At 39.1% G+C, this 21,971-nt stretch overlaps 1 protein-coding gene across 4 annotated transcripts in view; it reads right to left on the reverse strand.

The window, feature by feature from the left end:
- The window catches only part of CNST (consortin, connexin sorting protein), a 48,790-nt gene extending 26,836 nt beyond the window's left edge, over positions 1-21,954 (reverse strand). For all 4 annotated transcript variants that reach the window (XR_014882123.1, XM_085219593.1, XM_085219595.1 and 1 more), the window contains exons 1-3: positions 21,807-21,954; positions 19,417-19,527; positions 7,621-8,058 (exon numbers count right to left, since the gene is read on the reverse strand). Coding sequence is in view for 3 of the 4 variants with exons in the window: in XM_085219593.1 (XP_085075719.1) it covers positions 7,621-8,008 (388 nt within the window). In the remaining variant the exon portion in view is untranslated. The remainder of the gene's footprint in view (positions 1-7,620; positions 8,059-19,416; positions 19,528-21,806) is intronic.
- Between the last annotated feature and the right edge of the window lie 17 nt (positions 21,955-21,971).

The following is a 21,971-nucleotide window of genomic DNA, read 5'->3' on the forward strand; positions in this document are numbered from 1 at the left end:
TAACTTGGCATGAAATAAAAAATCACCTAGCTTAAACTGTTTTAGAATGATTAAAAAGAGACCAGGAATCCAAACTGAAGTGTTGTGGCTGATGTTATCTTGAGCACCTAAAATCAATACTTAGGAGCTCAGACCCAAGACACCAAATTTCCGTTTTAAAACAGGTGAAAAGTTTTGCTCTGAATGGACTGAAAGAAGAAAAGAAAGAATCGTGAGTTCCTGAAAGGCAGGGAGTGCTTTGTGTTGAGTAAGTACTCTGGTGGTGGCCACCTACTTCCAGGAAAGAGCTTTGTTGACTTGCTGAGACAAATGCCTGGAGAATGCTACTGTCACATAGGCTCTTGGCTGGCGTCTTCATGCCTGCTAAGGAGCTTGTAAAGGGAGAAGTCCAGGGAAGGAAGGGCTCCTGCTGAGAAGGTGAACTCAACCTGTTCTTTGGATGACAACACAGTGTCTCTTCACAGTGATGACAGGAACTTAAAGGATAGAAAGAAGCAGATGATGTGGGAATTCTTCTGTGGAACACAGACACTAGCAAGGATTGTGCTGCTGAGCGGAAGTAAAAACATCCCTCAATAGCAAGATTGTTTGGGAGTCCAGGAGATGAGCCAGTAATGATGATCCCCTTTAGCACCAACAACATAAGGAATTTAATGAACAGAATTTCTGTCTAGGCAGAAAACCAGTACCTCCCAATCCACTGCTGCCTATCTATCACTTTTACAGAAGTGAAAAAAGGAAGGTACACAGGTGAATGACTAGCAATGTATGTGAAGTATAATGTAAAGCGTGACAGCACAAAAATATTGCAGGAAAAAAATTCAGGGCATAAATCCTATATTTTATTTTAGAAATGCAAAGTTACCAATGCCTTGGAGGAGAGGTTCTTGAAGGACTGGAAGCAAGAGTAGGGCTTGATGGTCACTTTTCAGAAGAGAGAAAAGTCAGTGGTGGGATACTCATGGACTGTTTTTACTGAGTATTTCCTTCTCCAACTCAAAGATGGCCAATGAAATCTCAAACTGTGCAAATGACAAAGGTTTTTGGAGCAGTCAAATATTGCATGAATGGTAATGAACTCCAGAAGGACGAAGGACCTCAAGAACTTGAGCTGACAAAAAGGTGGCTGATGAGCTGCAGCATAGGTAAAAACTAAACTATTAGCTGTTGTATGGGAACTGCTGAATCACGGCCTGAACCTCTGATTGATCACCTGAGACGAGCAATGAGTCAGCCACGGGAGCACAGGTAAAGACAATTCACCTGTGCTTTTTTGGAAGGGATGGAGCCTGGCTCCGCCTCTCCTAAACCCATTTAAGATCTGACTACCACTAGGGGAGGATCTCTTCTGGAGATCCCTCCTTTGGAGTTTTGCACTGAGCCCAGGATATGGGTAAGCATTCTATCTATTATCTTTTTTTAATTATAACCTGCTTAACCAAACTCTCTTGTTTATTTCATATTTATAACATCTGTATATTCATTGATTATACACCTGTACAATTCCAATTTCAAAACTGGATAATAAAATTAAGGAAAGAACTTAAAGTCATTGGTAGCTCTGTGGAATCGTTAGAATATGAGCATTGTCTGCCAAAAGAACTCTAATAAAAGTTGTGCATGACCAGACAGACTATTGTAGAGGAGGCAGAACAAGCTGAGTGGACTGTACATCAACCTTGCACTAGTTAAGCCAGCACAAGATACTTTTAATGGGAGTTTAAAGTGCCTGCCAACAACTATAAGCCATCAATTGCAGTAGGTTGAAAAGGAGAAACTGATAATGAAAAGATTCATAAATGGGTACTAAAACAAATAGGCAGAGGCTTACCCACTAATATCCATAATACCACTGCAGAACATGTGGAAGTACATGGAACAGACTGCAGAAAGTGGTCAGGCTTGCATACACTTGCTAAATAGCATCTCCCATTACCTCTATCAGAGACAAGGTACTGAATTAAATAAACTGGCAGGGCAGTTCTGATTTGTTAGTTATCTCCTCCTGTAAGAATCCGTAAAAAGTTCAGGAACTGATTACACCACAAAACGAGATTAAGACTGTGCTGTAAGTTTTGCTATGACACAGCTTCTGAGGGGTATGAAGAGACAGGATCGCTTGCAGACACATTTATACTACTATAAAGCTCTGTGAAAACACTTTCATTGGTAAGTTTGTTCCTTTAAGTGAACCCATTTTAGCACAAAGCTTGGCTTTATTTTTGCAAAACTGGCTACTTTGCCATTAAAGAACATACTGTATTAGTAAAGAGTAGGTACCTACCCAGTCTTAAAACAATTGATTCCTCAATTCATTAACAACTTATTTTTCTATAATTACAACATGTATTTGATATCTTTAGAGAGGACAATTTTACAGAATTATCAAGTTTAGGTACTTGTTAAAATATCAGCATTATTTCAAATGTGATATTGCTGTAAGTGAATAATGTCCATGTTATGAATGAAGTATGTCGTGGCCTAAAGTAAAAGTTAAAGTTAGCTGTTAAAGATCATGGTCAGCCAAGACTGACACTGCTTTTTCCATATAGAAGTGCATCTTGTTCTTAGAAAGCAGTACACTCGGCCCAAGAATTTCTGAAAAGAGCAAATTCCATTTTGGAAGAAATTGTGAAATACATCTTCAATTTGAAGAAAAAAAAATAGCAAATATTGCTATTTCACAGAAAACACATTCTGAGTGTTGCTGCAGGAAAACTGTACCCTACTGATTAATGAAAAGCCCAACACTGTACATAACTGTATAGCAGTAAAGCGTAATAAAAGAGTACATAAAGAAAAAAATGAAAAGAAGAACAAAAGCTCAACCAACCTTCCGCCCCCCACCCCCACAAAAACCCAGTGACAGCACCATGACTATTTTTAGTCCCAGCAAATATGTATGTGAAATTAAAGACTTGTTGAAATTAAATTAGACAAAATACAAAAAGCAACTTGCACAGATGAGACAAACTCAAATACACTGAGATTTGTGCAATAAATCTGTATAAACATGGTAAGCATGTTCTTTCCAAACTACACCCATTTCTGAGAACTCATCAGCTAAAAGCAGGACACACAGGGGCACCATGTCAAGCTAACCCCTTTCCAACAATAAGCCCCGCTTTCTGTAACCATTTTGATTCTGTTGTTCCTGCAGCTCAAGCACTCAGCATATTCCAAATTCCTTTGCGTTCACTGCAACTGAAAACCTACAGTGATGATCCAGGTTTAAGATTTAGAGGTTAAGAAAGGCACTGAATGTCCATGGGAAGGCTCCATTCTATTTTTGGTTATTTATAAACTCTTTATTGTAAACTATCCAGGTCAGGAGTCCTAACAATCTCTGTGGGTGGCTATTTTTGCAGGGCTTATTGCCAGACAAAATATGGGTGTAACTTAACATTGCTTTTTCATTATTAATGTATGCCTCTGCTTTTCCAATATTTACTCGTGCTTGCTATGGACCAAATGCAACAAGAGACGTAACTGGGTGCAAGGAACAAACTAGGAGGTGTTTTTAGATAGAATGAAGGCTATATTTAAGAAGAGATGCATACATTTTTCAGCACATGGTCATGAAACACAAGAGGTGTTTTAGCAAACCTATCTCAGGAGAAAAAAGTAACTTAAAAATGCACTTTAATAAGCAGTTTATAATCAGCTGTCATATCAAAACACGAAATATGCTCAATAGCAACTACCACAAAACCCCTTCAGTTGAATGTTGTTGTGGTACTTCTACTACATAGTTAGACACTGCATATTGTTCCTGCATATAGTTGCATGAGCTGTCACTCATTTGGAATCCAATTCTGCCCTTGATTTACTACACTGGATTTAAAACAATGCATCAGTCATTCAGGTTAATTCTACCTTGCTTTATTTTAAATACAAGACAATATTTGCGCCTTAGTAACAACATAACCAAGAACATTTCCCGAGGCTGCAACATTTAGTAATGTTATTTTATCATGAAGGTGTTATGGGCTAAGATCCCTCTTCATTTACTTATTCTCCATATTCTTAAGAGCACAAAGCATCATTTTCTTTTGGAATCCAATCTTAATGTCCAAAGCAGTTGTTTTTCGGTGTTCTTTTAATTGTTTCCTAAAGACAGGTGTCTTATGTATATGTCTGATACTTTGAGAGGCTAAGGTGGAAGGTTTTTTCACTTTGCAAAACATACTGGAAAAAAAAAAATCATTTCAAATATTTCATTTTCAAGAGGAGATTTTTTCAGACAATAGGAACATTTTGTAGGGGAACAGATTATTAAAGATCTAACTATAAGTGAGTGAGCTCAAAATCACGTTTATCACAACAAACAAGTAAAATGATACTGCATGGCCCTTCCTACAATTTGACCACTTGATATTCACGTATTTCATTTAATGTAACTCCAAGTCTATCCCAAGCACTTCACTTTCTCCCCATTTTTATATTACTTTGTGAAATAAATTGAATAATTACAGGAAAAGAGTGTGTTGCAGAACTTAACACTGGGAAAAATGACCAAATGCAAGACACCATGTTATGCTATACCATGTAATGATACAATATGCAGTTACCAGTTATGTCAGGGCTGATCTTCTGGAAAATTTTATTTTTTTTAAGACAACAGGGACACTTTAAGATCCACATTTACAAAAAATAAATCAAATCACACTTCATAAATCACCATTCTATTTCACTAGAGCTACCACGATTCAGCATAAGGAACCTAATAATGAATAATGATCAAAATCTAAATTTGTCAATTTAAAGTTACATTGCATCTTTAATCGTCAGTGGCCTCCTAAAATAGGCATTTTATTCATAACTAATACTAATATCCAAACATATGTGGTTAAAAAACCAGGACCTAAAAGCAATAAAGTTGTCAATTCACTCTGCTTACTGCTGCATTAAGGCAACAGAAAGAGGCTGGTTTTTTATACAGTACACAGTAAAGTTTGGAACTATTTGCTCCAAGGCACTAATGTGGACTCAAAAAGCAACTGCAAGTCAGGTGATAAATTCACTGTAAGCTATTAATTCTGTCAATTCTCACTTGGGGAAGCCCTGAATGAGTACAGAATCACCACAGTTGGAAAAGACCTCCTAGACAATCCAACTGCCCATCTACCACCACCACCAATATTTCCCCACTAAACCATATCCATAGCATAGTCTCTTTGTTTTTTCTTAATGCTCTTTTTTAGCCATCATTTACTGACTGCTCTCAGAGACAGAATATTCAAGAAGGTGGATATTCAAAAAGCTAGAGTTATTGTTCATTTTGCATCTCAGTCTATTGAGTGGAGAAGCTAGGATAATTCTTGCTCCTACACAATGCAAATAGAAATGTAATAATCAAGTAGCTGTAACTATTTTTGCATTGTAAGAAAATATTTAGAGAGCTTCAAACACACTGCAAATGGAAGTACGTGCTCTTCTAAAATAAAAATGTATGTTCAAGAGGAAGATTGACTTCTCTAATGATCACCAACTTGCTGCTCGAAAAACGTTCTGAATAAATGAAAGGTGGTTTTCCATACTCCACTTTCACTGCTTTAGTTACAAGCAAGTGACCTGATAGAGACAACATGTTTTTAAGCCAAAAATCACATTTTCCAGAATAATAATATTTAACAGCAACAATAATAGGTTTGTTTTTATTGAAAGAGTGATCTCTTCTATATCAACGAGTCAAAGCCAATTCATCCATGACCTCTCAATAACTAAAAATAAAAATTAAAAAAATATCACCATAATACATGCCCTGCAAATTTTAACTTTGGGATTCCAGCTTGCTTGTGTGACTGTCTGCTGTCACCCATTCAGTGATCTTCCTTTCTGATTATTCTTTCCCTGAGGTGGCATAAAGCACAGAAAGCTAGTTTAGTTCTTGCATGTAGAGGGATACTGAGGAATTGGTTAAAATAGCTGATGGTAAAAATTAAAAAGGAAGGTTCTCACCAAAATAAAAATATTTGCAACATCAAGAAACTGTGACATAGTCATTGTGCTATGTGAAAACAGGAGAACCATTGTGTGATGAGAACTAGAAAGCTGAATGTACATTATCTGAAAGTCAGTGGGAAATATAATTTTGTATCTTGATCTTCCTACTGTAACAGTCTAAGTACTAGGTATTTTTTCATAGAGATTCACCTTTTATTCCCAGCCAGACTCTTAAATAAAAGCTTTCCAAGCAGGATATTCTTCTCTATTGTATTCTGCATCTCTAGGTGTTTTTTTTCCGGAAATTTTCTGTATTTCAGTTTTCTGCTTTTTACCTTAGGAGTGCCACCTATTATGCATAGCTGCTTTTGTGGTATTTTGCATCAGATGATTGCATTTATCAGCAAGAGTACAAACTAATGGAAACAGAATACATGTAAAATATAGCTTTCAATGTTCAGGTAAATTTCTCCTTTTCTTCCTCTCATCACACTTCAAGTATTTCTGTCTACATATCTGCATTACATTTTTTTTTTTCAATTTCCCTGCTGCTACCAATCCAATTACTTACTTCATCCAATCTCTTGTTTTATTTTCTTCTCTTTTTAGATATCAAATCTACTCTTGAAAGATATACTCACTGATGTTCTGCATTACTTAATGAGCAATTCTCCTCACAATTACATATTTCGGTATCCTCTTATCTTTACTAGAAAACATAATTTTTCTCTTCTAGATCTTGCCTGTATGTAAAAACATGTAACACAAAACTTCCTTTTCATTGCTCTACATATTTTGCAATCCTTTCAGATCATCATTTTTCAGAATTAGGCCATAAAAACACAAGTCATTTGTAAAACTGTACTCTACTATTTTTATTCCCCTAATTCCCCATTTTCTCAGCTTTTAGAAGGGGAAAAAAAAAAAAGAAAAAAAGCAAGAGTGACTCAATTTGAGAGTTCCAAGTAACTCTCAAAGATACTGATGGGAAGAAACACACTGAATTTAATTAATGTATTTGTAGCACAATGTCACATAAGCTTTATGATCTATGGCACAAACCTAATATGCATGTTGATGCAGACAAATCCTACTCCTCTGAAAAGGAAGAAACATCTCAAAAAAGGACACGTAATAAACTTTTACATATTCCTTCCCCAATTAAGATGTAAAAAATTTAAGGAGAAGTAACATCAAAACATATTTAAACAACTCATTACTTGAAATGCACATCCTAAGACTACATACCGAGCTTTAAATCCTGACAGCAACAGGTCTAGACATTATTCATACCAAGATTTAAAATCTTGAATCTGTGTCCAGACACCAAAATCTTGCACTTGAGCACTTCAGCAATAACATAATGCCTGAATTTCTGGCTACTCAGATTTGGAAGTCAGCCCAATTTCCATACTGAAAGTCTGTACTTCCTCAACTCATCCTTCCATGATGTGTTTCATTTGTTATATAGCTGATTAATTAAAATACATACAATTAAAACATCTAGAATTTAATCTGATTTAGTAATTTTGAAGTAGAAAAAAAAAGCTAAATGAATTTTAAAAATAGTTAGTATGGCACATAAAACCTATCTTTATTACTAGTTCACAGACTAAAACTATAGATTTATTTTTTTTAAGTAAACAGAACAGAAACATATTTTTTAGAAAGTACCTTTAGATTTTTTACCGGAGCTTCTTTTGCTTCTTGGACTTCTTTTTCCACCTGGCTGTTTTTCTGTGATAGGCTTTTCCTCCAGCTGAGGGTCCATATGGACATTCACAGATCTCCTCTCAGTCTCACTTTCCTTACAGCCTGGGGTACAGTCTCCGCTGTCCATATTCTCATTATTATTGATGCTGTCCTGCTCACCTTCATTCTGTCTTCCCATAGCAATTCTACTACTGGTCAAAACTTCATTCCCATCATTGTCAAGTTGATTTTCATTTTCGTCAGCTGTAGAAACCAAATGAGAGGTCAAACATTCGACCCTATAGTCAGCAGGAAGACTGTCCTTCGAGTCAATTTGTAGATCATTTGGTGGAAATTCTCTGTCGTCCATCAGAGCGTTACTTGTTGAACCACTTAATCCCCTTCCAGATATTTTTAGACCTAAAATACAAAACCAGAAGAAGCATTTATAAATGGTGCTATAATTAAGCTCATGCTTAATTCCAGTCAATAAAGAATCACATTAGCAAAGTGATATAGTTTAAAGGCATGGGGAAATTCTTTCAAACAGCAACCCATTGCCCTGCTGGAAGTTTTGTAAAGCAAAGCTAACTACATACAACAATAATCTATAAATTTGTTCTTCATGCAATTATTAGTGGTTCTAGTTACATGACTAATAGCATAGCTGATCTTCACAGCAGTGCTCAGTGTTATAACTGAAGTAACAAGAAAAACAAAAAGATAAACAAAAAGCACCACCTCCTCTTAAATCCGTGGCCAAAATAAAAACATTCTTATCGCATAAGATCAGTTTGTCTGAAATAAAAATAAACCAGGAAGAAACAAAAGCCAAACAACTTTCATTTCTGTTACTCATGGCACCACAACAAACATGTAGACAGGTTAATTCTTTTACAAGATCTAGATGCAAATAGAACCTGTTTATTAACTCAGATTGTCAGTTTATTTTCAAGAGAACATCCAACATGTCTTCAGTATATACACAGGCAGATGGTTTGCTAATAAAAAAAAAAAGATCCACCACCTACTCTCAACAGGGGTCAATTTTCCCTTTTAGTGAACATGCAGCCCTAATCAATGCTGCAATTAAGCACACAGTTACAAGAAAAAAGCATAACTCTTAGTAGCAGAGTTATGTGGTACTTACAGAGGACTTTATTATTTGGTTTCCTCAGCTTTTAGAAGCATAGAAATACTGCTGGTTTAACTTAGCAACTTTATAGATGAAATGCAGCTCTGTTACATACATCTCTTTAGATTTGTCTCAAGTATTTTAAAAATTAAAGCAAAAAAATGGCTAGCAGTCTTGTAGTATGGAAGAGCTTTGACAAGGTTCGTAAGTTAGCTTTCTATCCTTTCCTTCAAAGGAAAAAGCGTTTTAGGAAAACTGTTTCACCGAATTCTTAGGTACTGTGTTCTGGAATATACAACTGAAATAACTAAAATGCACATTTACTAAATATGCAAGATATTGTTTCATTTTATTTGCTAGAAGAATTCAAGTTGCAGAATAAAAATGAAAAAATGCCAGGGAGAATAAATAAGCATTCCTCTGTAACTTAACAAGCCAGGACTGTTTACCCCTTCATTACTGACCAAGGTGATAAGAAAGTCAATCTACAGTAAGTTTGACGATGATACAGTGGGAGGTTGTGCTGCTATTCACAAGGACCTTGACGGGCTGAAAACAAATGGGATGATGGGAACTTAATGAAGTTCTATAAAGGAAAATGCAAAGTCCTCCACGTGGGAAGGAATAACCTCATGCACTAGTACAGACAGAGGATCACCCAGACGGAAAGTAGCCTGCAAAAATGGCCTCGAGGTCCCTGCAGGCAGCAGTTGATCACCAGCCAGCAAGAAGCCTTTATGGAAAAGATGACAGCAGCATCTTGGGCTGCATTATGATAAGCAAGTCAAAGGAGGTGATCCTTCCTCTCTACCCAGCACTGGTGAGATACACCTTGCTGGGTCCAGTCCTAGGCTTGCCTTTAGCAGAAAAATATGGACATACTGAAGCAGCTCCAGGACAGGGACAAAGAGAGGATTAAGAGTCTGGAGCATCTGTCAGAGGAGGTGAGGCCGAGAGAGCTGTAATTGTTCAGCCTGCAAAGGCTCAGAGAGAATTTATCAACATATATAAATATAAAATGAGGAAGTAAGGGAGATGCGTCAGACTCTTCTTAGAGTCTCTCTCTTTCTCAGAGAAAGGAGAAGAGGCAATTGACACAAGCTAAATATAAGAAACACTAAACATAAAACTTAGTTTCACTAGTAAGGGTGATTGAACACTGGAAAGGTGTTACTCAGAACAGGTTGTGGAGTAGCCATCCTTGGAGATTTTCAAAATGCAACTGGACAGAGTCCTGACCAATCCACTCCTCTTTCTTCACTATATCAAATATTCTGCCCTTCTGTGACTGCCCTCTACACTTGTCCTGACACAACTTGTTAGTATTCCTGAGTTTATTGCTAAAACGCTTCCTTCTTAACACAGCATACATTTTGTTGAGATAACAGCTGCCAGGAAGTGTGCTAAAATAACTTTTAGTAGTCAACCCCTTATTAGCAGAAGTTTACTTCTCCTCCACTGAGGTATTCTTGGGTCACTCCATCAAATACCGTTCTACTGGTTCAACAGGAGTGGCAAGACATGGGCAGCTACACCTGCCCTTAGATAATACTTCAATCAGTACATGCTCTGTGAAGGTTAGGAATTGGAATGACTGTGTGCCAGGTGCCCATGGTGTTTTCAGAAAGAATGCTCTAAGAGTTCCTTGTAAGCACACAGAGGCTGATGAGCCACCAGCAGATGGGCAATGCAAAAGCAAAGTCAGTACAACTCATTTTCTGCTTCCAACCTGAAGAGTTTGTTAGCCATTTCCAGCCATACCTGTCCAACAAAAAAGTACTGCCTTCCCTATAACATATGTGCATCTTAAAAAAAAAAAAGCAACAAAACTCAGTCTAGAAGATTAATTAATTGTACACTGAAGTGGGAAAGATGCAAGTTGTAATTTCTTTTGTCAAACTAACAAGAGAAACAGCTTTTTTCAAGTACCAGAAAGACAAGGAAGGGATCTCAAGAGGAGATGCTCGTGTGAAGAAAGTATCTGTCCATAAGAGGGATGCTCCTTATTCAAGTCCCTTTCTCTTCAAGAGTTAAACACGAAAAGAAGAGCTAAAAGGAGAACAGAACTTAACTATTCCTGTAAGAATCAGAACCAGAATATGTTTGTTATAGACACACACACAGAAGTAACAGTCATTGATGGTAACTGTTCTAAATCATTTGGAAAAAAAAAAAAAAAAAGAAAAAAGCCCAAATACCATGTTAAACTTGAGAGGTTTAATTCTTACTCTTCCTAGCACATGGAACAGTATTTATTGCTGCCCCACTCAGCTCATGGATTGAATGGTACATCAAATAAAAGAGGTTAGAGTGCATTGCCCAAAGCCAATGAGGAATTAGTTTTATCAGCAATAATTAAAAACCAGGACGTCCTGTGATGTTCTACCACTGTTTTGCATCTATCAGTAGGCAACTGCTCTTCCTTTCAACAGCTATCACTGGGAAAACAGAAACATTTAAACAAGGTGTTTCCTATTAGATTGCAAAATGAGGAAAAGATGCTTTTGATAAATGACATTTTATACAGAGGAAGTTAACATTTTGATGGAAAATATTAAGTCATTTCCTTGTGGCTAAAATGACAGTCCTCAAGCTGAGACACTGGACAGCCTTTGCAGCCAATGCAGGACAACTTTTTTTGGTTTATTGTCTGAAACACAATACTATTCCAAATAAAATCAGCCTTTAAAATCTACTTACTAAAACTCAGAGAAAACCCAAAAAGAGCTAGGTCAAAGAATTCAGATGGGTCCTGCTCTTGAGCTTTTGAAGGAATTCCACTTTCTCCTCCTTGCTCAACACATTTCCAAGTTATTTTGCTGTTATTACAAAAATGGAATTAAATCTACTAGTTATTTGAAGTATTTTTAAAAGACCGTTAACATACAGTTACTCTATTTGCTGTTTTGCCATTGAAAGAAATGGTATGCAAAAACATACTACGGAAAAAAAAAAGTTTGCTTTTTTGGTCTTTTTCAATCTTGGTGATTCTATGATTCCCAAGTACGTACTTCCTCCCCTTACTGTCTGTCCAGAATTGACTGGAAAGCTGCCTGATGGAAAGGGACCTTGGTGTACTAATGGGCAGTCGGCTGAATATGAGCCAGTACTGTGCCCAGGTGGCCAAGGAGGCCAATGGCATCCTGACTTGTATCAGGAATGGTGTGGTGAGCAGGACTAGGGAAGTCATCCTGCCCCTGTACTCGGCACTGGTGAGGCCTCACCTCGAGTACTGTGTTCAGTTTTGGGCACCTCAATATAGAAAGGACATAGAGGTGCTTGAGCAGGTCCAAAGAAGGGGAACAAAGCTGGTGAAGGGCTTGGAAAATATGGGGACCTATGAGGAGAGACTGAAGGAACTAGGGCTGTTTAGTCTGGGAAGAGGAGGCTGAGGGGAGACCTTATTGCTCTATTCCAATATCTGAAAGGTGCTTACAGCGACAGCGGGGTTGGTCTCTTCTCACTGACGACAGATGATAGGATGAGGGGAAATGGCCTCAAGTTGTACCAGGGGAGGTTTAGGTTGGATATCAGAAAAAACTTCTTCACAGAAAGGGTTGTTAAGCACTGGAATAGGCTCCCCAGGGAGGTGGTTGAGTCACCATCCCTGTATGTGTTTAAAAACAGTTTGGATGTGGTGCTCAGGGACATGATTTATTGGAGGGTTGTCAGAGTTAGGGTAGTATGGTTAGGTTGTGGTTGGACCTGATGATCTTTAAGGTCTTTTCCAACCTGAGCCATTCTATGATTCTATGACATAGAAGCTAACAATGGGTAGAATCATGCTGACCTCAAATAAAAAGAGAGGATGAATGAAAGTGCTTCAATTCAAACTGTTGCACACATTAAGCATATATAATCATGATAACAGTACTACAAATAAAAATAGGATGGAAAATACTTGCCAAGTGGCTAAAAGACAAAATCTAAATTGAAGAAATTAGTTATATGCTTGCTTGAATACAGACAGTATATATATTGTAGAAATATCCTGGCACACACTTCTTATTTAAGTAAATCAACTTCCATTTTAAAAAGGCCATACTCTTCAGTGTTCACTCTCATGTAGTTCCTATAATTTCAGCAACTTTTTTAGTTGGTCGTTTCTGTGTATGTGTACCGTGACTTCCTTTCATCAATCCTTACTAAGGGAACATTACCTTAAATACGGTTGTTTGGACGAAAAAAATGAAAGATCTGAGGTAAAACTTCTAGAGGGAAAGGGACAGCACAAGATGTGGTAACAGGTACTCAGCCTGGAAAGGTTGCCATATGAACAAGCAAGCAGGCTGGCTAGAGATGTGGATTTGCCATCTTCTTAAAGAAGAAATTAAGCAAGACTTAATTTTGAGGACAGGAAAAAAAGAGATAGCACCTAGGATTAAGGGAATTTAATTTTCTCTATTGTTGCAGGGCTCTTGTCTCTTGTTTTCATATATATTTATTATTATTTTTAATACAAAATTTTGGTTCTGCTAAAACATGGTATTTTTACAGAGTTAAGGCTTTTGCCTTTTGAAAAAAAATAAAAAGAAAAAAAAAAGGAAAACAGCAGAAAACGTATAGATTGAAGAATGACAAAATGTAACCTATTTATCTCTTAAAAGAAAAATAAATGTGATGATCTTTGTGAGAGCCAGCGTGGAAGTACATTGTAAGACAACACTGAAATGTTACTATCTCATTTCATGTTGACAACAACCTTTCACAAATTAATCTAGACTAACGTGAAAACTAGCATAGCAATACAAAATGAAATGTATACTACAAATTATTACTATTGCAAATTAATTTCTGCATGCATTTATAACAGAAATGCTAAGTCAGGGCTTGAACCAGAGATTGAGCACCTGGTGGGAAGGCAGGGCCAACCCAGGGGAACTCAGGTGCGTGTAATGCCCCTGAGTGACTGGAAGGGGTGGAGCCAGGATCCAGCCCTTCTCAGACCTCATTTAAGGGTTGGCAGTGGAGGTGAGGGCATTTCTTGCTGGGGGGGGGGGGGGTCCCTGCCTACCTGAGGCCTTCTGAAGGTAAGTAGCTCTTTTCCTTTATTTCTATATCCATGGCTGCTGTATTTGGGCTCGTTCCCATTTGCTGCAGCCAAAGCCTTTGCCACCCTGCTATTATTGCAGTACTTTCTATCCTGTTACAGCATGTAAGATGATTGATTTTTATTTAATGAACAATTGTATTTATTTCTAAAATGAATATGTAATGAGTGAGAGGAAACAGTGCAGTAGCTAGTTCCTTTGTGAAAGTGCCATTTCTCTACAATTGCTTACTCTGTATTGTGTTTTATGCACAGTATTTAGTGGTTGGAATGCTTCTGTTTCTAAAGAAAGGCAAAAAAAAAAAAACAACCAACAACTTATAAATACTTCAGTTTTACAGCCTGACATCCCTGCAGTAAAATACTACCATGCTGTGAGCACAAGCTCATTAGTGGTTTACCATTTCACAAGATAGCCTTAGGTACAATCCCATTACTGGATAGCCTCTGTCTGAGAGAATCTCATTAACTTTCTTCAGTTGGCCCTATGTCCTGATTTGAAATAAGGTACTAGACATGAAATTATCTTCCTACATGTTTTTTGCTTCTATTTCACGATTTAGGAGGTCTCACTCCTTTCAAACATGCTAATTTCAGTATTCTCCAAGTTGTACACAGAAGCAGGAGTGGCTTATCTAATATCTGAATTCACAAAACATCTGAGCGTGAGCAGCTTGGTCATTTGGTACTTTCTGACATTGAAGTCATTGAAGATACTTCAGGCTGATGATCCTCGTGTCTGTGCCCGAGAAGATTATAGAGCAGATCCTCCTGGAAACTAGGCTAAGATATATGCCAAGTGAGAAGAGGATCTAAGACAGCCAGCACAGCTACATCAAGGGAAGATCATGACTGACCAATCTGGTGGCCTTCTGTGATGGAGTGACAGCATTGGTGAACAAAGGAAGAGCAACTATGTCTACCTGGACTTCTGCAGAACTTCTGACATGGTTCCACTCCATCCTCATTTCTAATCATCTCTAAATTAGAAATATATAGTGTAGGGAAAGGGGGAGGTTATCCAGCACTGTTTTGGATGGTCACTGCCAGAGGGTTGTGATCAATGGATCTACGTCCAGGTAGAAGTCAGTGACAAGCGGTGCTCCTCAGGAGTCTGTCTGGGGTATGGTGCTCTTTAACATCTTTATCAATGATACACTCAGTGGGACTGAGTGCATTGTGGGCAAGCTTGTTGATAACACCAAGCTGAGTGATGCTGTTGATACAATAGAAAGAAGGGATGTCATCTGGAGAGACCCGGACAGGCTTGAGAAGTGGGCAAACATGAACTTAATGAGGTTTAATAAGACCAAGTGCATGATACTGTACCAGGGTTGAGGCAATCCTGGATATCTCTGCATACTGAGAAGAACTCATTGAGAGCAAAACTGTGAAGAAGTTGGGGGTCCTGGTGGATGAAAATCTGGACATGAGCCAGTAATGTACTCTTGCAGCCTGCAAGTCCAATAGTATCACAGGCTGCATAAAAAGATGGCCAGCGGAGAGAGAGGGAGATGATTGTCCTTCTCTACTCTGTCCCTTTGAGGCCCTAACCGGAGTACTGCATCCAGGCCTGGAGCTGGAAGAAAAGGCTCCAGGAAGACCTCATTGTGGTCTCCCAGTACTTGAAGGGAGCTCATAAACAAGAGGAAGATGGACTTCTTACACTATCTAATGGTAATAAGACAAGGGGAAGTTTTTCCAAAGTAAAAGAAGGGAGATCAGCTTAGATGTTAGGTAGAAACTTTTTACTCAAAGGGTGGTGAGGCACTGGAACAGGATGCCTACAGAAGTTACCTGGAAGCATTCAAGGCCAGGCTGGATGGGGCCCTGGGCAGCTTGATCTGGTGGGTGGCAGCCCTGCCCATGGCAAGGAGGTTGGAACTAGATGATCTTTAGTTTCTTCCAACCTAAGCGACTCTATGATCTTTACAGTTTAAAAGAGCTGGCATAATGTGGTTTTGAGAGGAAGTTCTACATGCTATTTTCAACTTCTAAGCTTCCCAGTCATGCTGCTTATTCACAGCTTTGCTAAACAATGATAAACATACACTGCTAGGCATAATCTACTCTTCCAAATGTACTATTACTACAAGAGTATGTCTCAGTCACCAGCCAAATACAAGAGGTTTGCCTGGGAACGAATAATATGTTATTAAAACATGTTTGGATGAAAATCTCACTCTTTCATACAAGCTTTTTCAGCACTTCAGATACAAAATCATCCCCTTCAGTGTATGAAAAGTTTTGGATTTCAAGTTTTACTAGGTTTTATTTATGCATGAGATTAAGGTGGGACCTCACCATTAGCTAGAACAGTGACTAGGGACCTGAAGCATCTCCCTTATGAAAAAAGGCTGAGAGACCTAGAACTGTTCAGCCTGGAAAAGACTGAGAGGGGGTCTTATTAGTGCTTACAAATATCTAAAGGGCATAACCTATTGTAAGGAATCTGCTTTAGGAGGTGTGTTGGACTAGCTGATATCTAGAGGTCTGTTCCAACCCCTATGATGCTGTGATTTGATGTGTTAATTTTATCTTGTCTGCAGCAAAACACCCAAACATATGAGAGGTATCAAGATGGTGGAACAGAGTAGGAAGATGGAGAACTCTCATTGCTGCAGCAATTTTAAAAGTCTATGCAAACATGTGCAGCTGTTACTGCCTTTGGAGAAATTAATCTCCTTTGAAGCATTAATTGCAAAAGTAAAACACACAATCCTGTGATGCTAAAACCATTAAGAAAGAACTTCCAAAATGTGTGCTTTCAATTTCAATGACATTCTTCAAATAAACATAAGTCTTTCTAACAGATGCTGTAATTGCACATATATACCATATTTAATTTATTTTTAATGCCAAAGGTATTGTGAACCAGTCTCAATTTTCCCTGCAGTGTAATATTTTTCATAAGAAAATCTGCCCCACAGATAGTGAAAAGTAGTGTTAAAGCTCACATTATAAGCTCATGTGGTAGTCATTCTGTTTGGAGAGAGGAAGCAGTGCATTGAAACAACAGCAGAAAAAAATAAATATTCCTAAGAAATTTTGTTCCTAAAAACCAAGTGTTTAACACACCAAAATTGTCTATAGAAATATTTAAGAACTACATCATTTCTTCTCTATACTTGTTTATAAGTTAGCAAAGTATTTTCAAAGATGTTACAGTTATACAATAAAAAGATAAATAAATAATAAAGGATTAAAAATAAACCTTCAGCATGACAGACTCCTGAGCAAGACAGCATTGTCACAGTATTCAAACTAAAGACTTGTGAGAATATATATGCACAAAGCAGGTCTGGTGAATCTGGGAGTGCAGAATGTATTGATGTGTACATGTCAGGATTCAGTAACAAGGAACTCTGAGATAAGTAAGCAGTAGATGCACTTTTTTTGAATGTTTTATTCCTGCCTGCAAAGGTTTTTAGAGCATTTTTTTTTTGCATGCACACAGAAACTATTTGCAGTAAACTTAATGCAGATGAAAGATGCCAGATTGATAGCCTTAGGGACTGAGTTTCTCTGTATACGGAGAACAGATATAGCACAGAGTGAGAAAAGTTGTACCCCTGCCAGAATGCCATACAATACACAGCTTATGCAACAGTCTTCACACCACAGAACCCTTTGCCATGCCACTGAAAACGTTAAAAATATTGCTGCTTAGTGTTCATTATAAGGCAAAATATGATGTGGATGCTGTTATTAACATCCGCAGGGACACAATTCAAGTCATCAGCTCCTTTAAAAATGTTTATTTTTGTGCTGAATGGCTCTGTTGTCAGCTGTGAACTTTGCTGCACTGTTTGACAGGCTGAAAAGTCAAACTTATTCCAATAGAAAAATACCAAAGAAAAGTGATTTAACAGAGTTTTTTCAAGGAAGTTTATGGTCACATACATGAGTGTGCACCTAGTGCTCAGAATAACTTAATTGCTTCACTTAATTAGTATCTAGGAACTCTCTAGTGATCTGCATAGTTTGTCTAGCTCATTTTAAAGGTCAGTAATTCCCAATTAATCAGGTTTTATGTGTTTGTAATGCTATGCTGGAAGCTATACTGTCACATGTAGCAGACAAGCTTCTAAGGAACCTCGGACACTTCTCTTACTACTTCTCTTACTACTAATAATTTGGCTAAACAGCAAAAACAAACAAACAAACACAAAACTGAATCTCTCAAATCCAAGAGCCCAGCTGTTTTTCGCTGTCAACAGATTACACATAAAATAGCAGTAAGTCAAGCTTTATAAAGCATAGTGGCTCCAAATGTAAAATTACTGAGCTCATTATAAGGAACAAATTTTCATTTAATTGGAAGATTTCCAACACAAAGTTTGTTACCTGTTGGTTGTATCTTAAACCAAATTGTGGCACAGAATTAAATGCTACTGCATCTCTGGGACCTTTTTTGGTGCAAGTATGGTATTGCAACGGAGGGGTGGTGATGACAAGGGAACAAGACAAAACAATGAGACTACACAACAATTTAAAAATATATATATTCCTATGGCCTATTTCCAAAATTTTGATACTATTTTGCCATTTGATGAGTGCAGATGCTTACAGCACTTCTGAAGATATCTCTTACCACTCATCTATCATTTTCCTTGGTCACCATCTGAAGTATTACAACAAGATTAATGAAACAGACCAGGTAAAGTGCAAGTGAAAACAATAATTCTGTGACTCTGAAATGACTCTGCATTTCAGTAAGGCATAGAGTTATTTCTGTCAATTCAAGCACACAGCAAGTTATTTTCTTTTCATACTACTGACGCTAATATGATTAAGATTACATCTTACAATGATGCAATGACAAAATGTGATATGATGAATAAACAAGAAAATTTCTGAAATAAAGCTAGCAAACAATCCGTCTTCTGAGCCAAGGAGAGTCAAATGATGAGTATTGCTACCAAGATAAGAAAAAGTATGATCATGCAAACTTCCTTTAACATATGTATTGTTTTAGTACAAGACAGAAGTTCTTCTGAATTTGTATATACAGTGTGGGCATAAGAGTTTGAAAAGCCTGAGATCAATATGTTTATACTATGGCAATTCTCCCCTTCAGAAGTGCTTGTCAATATTTACTGTTGTTGAGTAGTAAATATTGACATAGCAAAATAACACTAAGAGACTAACTCTTTAAAATTAAAACAAATAAATAAACAAAAAACCTTGCTTGGAGACAAAAGTAAATGCAAAAGACATTTAGAACCACTGAGAAGAAGAGCATTCGTTTACTGATCTTCTTGACCCACACAAGTAATGAGCTCTTTAGGTTGAAACAGACTGGAATGCTTCTTATTTGTTCTCTATTTCAAAAAACAATAATTAGGAGGAAACAATTTCAGAGCAACCAACAATGATCTGAAATTATAAAGACATATGGCCCTATGACATAAGTCTGTAAATTCAAATATTTGTTTGTGGTAATAGCTAAATTAGAAAGTATAAGCCATGTGATCAGCTGTTAACTTACAAATAACCCCAACTTGATTGTTCAAATGTCTCTGGGATATACATTAGCGTATTAAATTATTTTCTGCATTGTAATTTTAAACAAGAGATGTACAGAGCTTACCATTTTCCTAAGGATTCAGTGTTTTTTCAAGGATGATGACCAGGTCAGAAAGAGGTAGTCACGTAGTCTTCTATGCATGCAAGATTTGGTATATTTAAATAGGGTAGGCTCCTTTATCAGGGAAAAAAAAAAAAAAGACAATCATAAATGTATAATGTAGCAATCTGTGGTTAAATGTAGGCAAGTAATATGCTAAGTTAAATGAAAATATGGAGAAAAACAAATAGTTTCTAGTGTTTTAAAGAATGTCAGGGCATAGCTTTGGGCCTCACTTAGCAAACACTAAGTTTGCTCTCTGACCAGCCCATACAAAGAAGACCCTAATGCTCCAGGCTATTTGAATCATAAAAACATCTGTGATGGAAAAGACCTTTGAAGTCATAAAGTCCAGTCATCAGCCTGACCTACCGAATCCCAAACCATGACCATCAGTGTCATGTCCACACATCTCTTAAATATCTCCAGAGATTGGGACTCCTGCACTTCCCTGGACAGTCTTTTTTAATGCCTGGACACTTTATCTTTGAAGACATTCTTCCTGAGATGCAGTCTAACCCTCCCCTGGTGCAACATGAGGTTACTGACTCATGCCCTATCATTTGTCACCCAAGGAATGAGACCAGCAACCTCGTCACTGTGACCTCCTTTCAGGCAGCTGTAGGGGGCCGTGAGGCCTTCTCTCAGCCTCCTCAGCTTCAGATTTAAACAGTTTTGCTGCTCCTTGTCGGTCTTGTTTTCTCATCCCTTCCTCACTATCTTTGCGCACACTCGAGCAACTCAATGTCCCTTCTGTAGGAACCAAACACAACATCCAAGGTGTGGTCTCACGAGTAATATGTACAAAGGGACAGCTGATTGGCAACAGATATTTCCAAAATTCTTTATTTAGTCTCTGAAGCTATGGTATAGAAAATGATGGTATAGTAGCTACAGTAAGCCATAGCTTACCAAGAAACTTCAACAAGAAATGCTGAATTAGGCCATTACTAACCATATTGTCTAGGAAAACCAAGTTCCCTTTGATGTTCTGAAAGATCTACAAATTACAGAATTAACAGACTAATTAGTAAGAGAGGAAAAAAGTCTATTTAAAACACCAAGTCCAGTTTAAAAATGGATCGAAGTCTATCCCATCATCCCGTCCATTTCCCTTAAGGAAAACTATTAAATAGTACTCAGTACAAACAGCAGAGTATTTAAAAATAAACTGCAGACAGGAAGAAGCGCTGCAGTCAGCAAAGGGTCTGCAGGCTTCACACATCTCAGCCCAGCCCCTGGGCACACATCTGGCAGACAGAAGATAGGAAAACCACACTTCTGTGTCCTAAGCTCCGTGGGGTGGAGATACATCAAACAGAATGACACTTTGTTCAGTAAGTGGATGAGTGTTCATTTCTTATTTTATGAATAGGGAAACGAGATCTGTGAAGACAACCCCTGGGCAGCCCGGTCTAGTATTAAATGTGGAGGTTGGTGGCCCTGCCTGTGGCAGGAGTGTTGAAGATTCACGATCCTTGTGGTCTCTTCCAACCCGGGCCATTCTGTGATTCTGTGAAGATGGAGAACTTGCACACAACCGCACAGCGTGTCTCTTTGTGAACCACTGATCTGAAGACTGCTCTGTTCCGTGGTCGCAGATCCCTGTCACCTCCTGCACGACCCACATGCAGTGGGTCTCTCTCCAGAGTTCCGTGTCTTGAGTGTTCGCCCACCTGCCCACAGGTGAAGGCAGGATGCGATGAGTTCCACTCAACACGCACACATTTTTAGGAGAGCATTTGGGAACCGGCGCTGCCTCCGGATTACCACCTCCGGTGCTGTCAGAGAGCGGACAGCGAGCGGGGAGGCCGCTCCGGGCCCGTCCTCAGCAGCGCCGCGGTGCACCTGCTGCGGGATCCGGGCTGACCGCTCAGCTGCGGCCGCGGGGATCAACCTCTGTCGGAAAGCCGAGACAAGCTCAAGCGAAAGACGCAGCTCCTGGGACACACACAAACACACGCACAAGCACACACACGCACACAACGCTCCGTGCGACCGGCGCGGCGGGCTGCAGCAACCCCCTGACCACAGCCGCCCACCGGGAACGGGCCACAGCGATCCCGCAGCCGGCGGGGCCGCCCTGCCCGGCACCGCTCCGGGAGAGGCGCGGGGCTCCGCTGGGCCCCAGACACCCCCCGCACGGCTGGCAGCGGCCTCACCGCTTCTCCTCCCGGCGCCGGGTGGCCGTGCGGAGCTCCGCGGTGGCTCCCGCGCCGCCTCCGCCCGCCGGGCGCCGCGCGGGGAGAGACGGCGGCTTCCCCCCGCCCTCGGCGACGCTCGCCCTTCGCTGCTCCCGGTCTGTCTGTCTGTCTGTCTGCTCCTCCTCCCGAGGACGAGCCCCCCCAGCTCACCTCGTCTCGGCTGCGGCTCAGGCGCCCGCTGAGGGCGGTGAGGAGCAGGCGCTCGACATAGCGCGGTGTGCGTATGTGTGTCGGGGGACCGGGGGGTCTTCTTTCTCTCTCTCTCTCTCTCCCCGTTTCGCTCCACAGCTGCCGGCCGCTCGGGGCTGCCACCGT

Source organism: Meleagris gallopavo, chromosome 2, assembly GCF_905368555.1.
Source record: "Meleagris gallopavo chromosome 2, MGAL_WU_HG_1.1, whole genome shotgun sequence".
NCBI classification, from domain to species: Eukaryota; Metazoa; Chordata; class Aves; order Galliformes; family Phasianidae; genus Meleagris; species Meleagris gallopavo.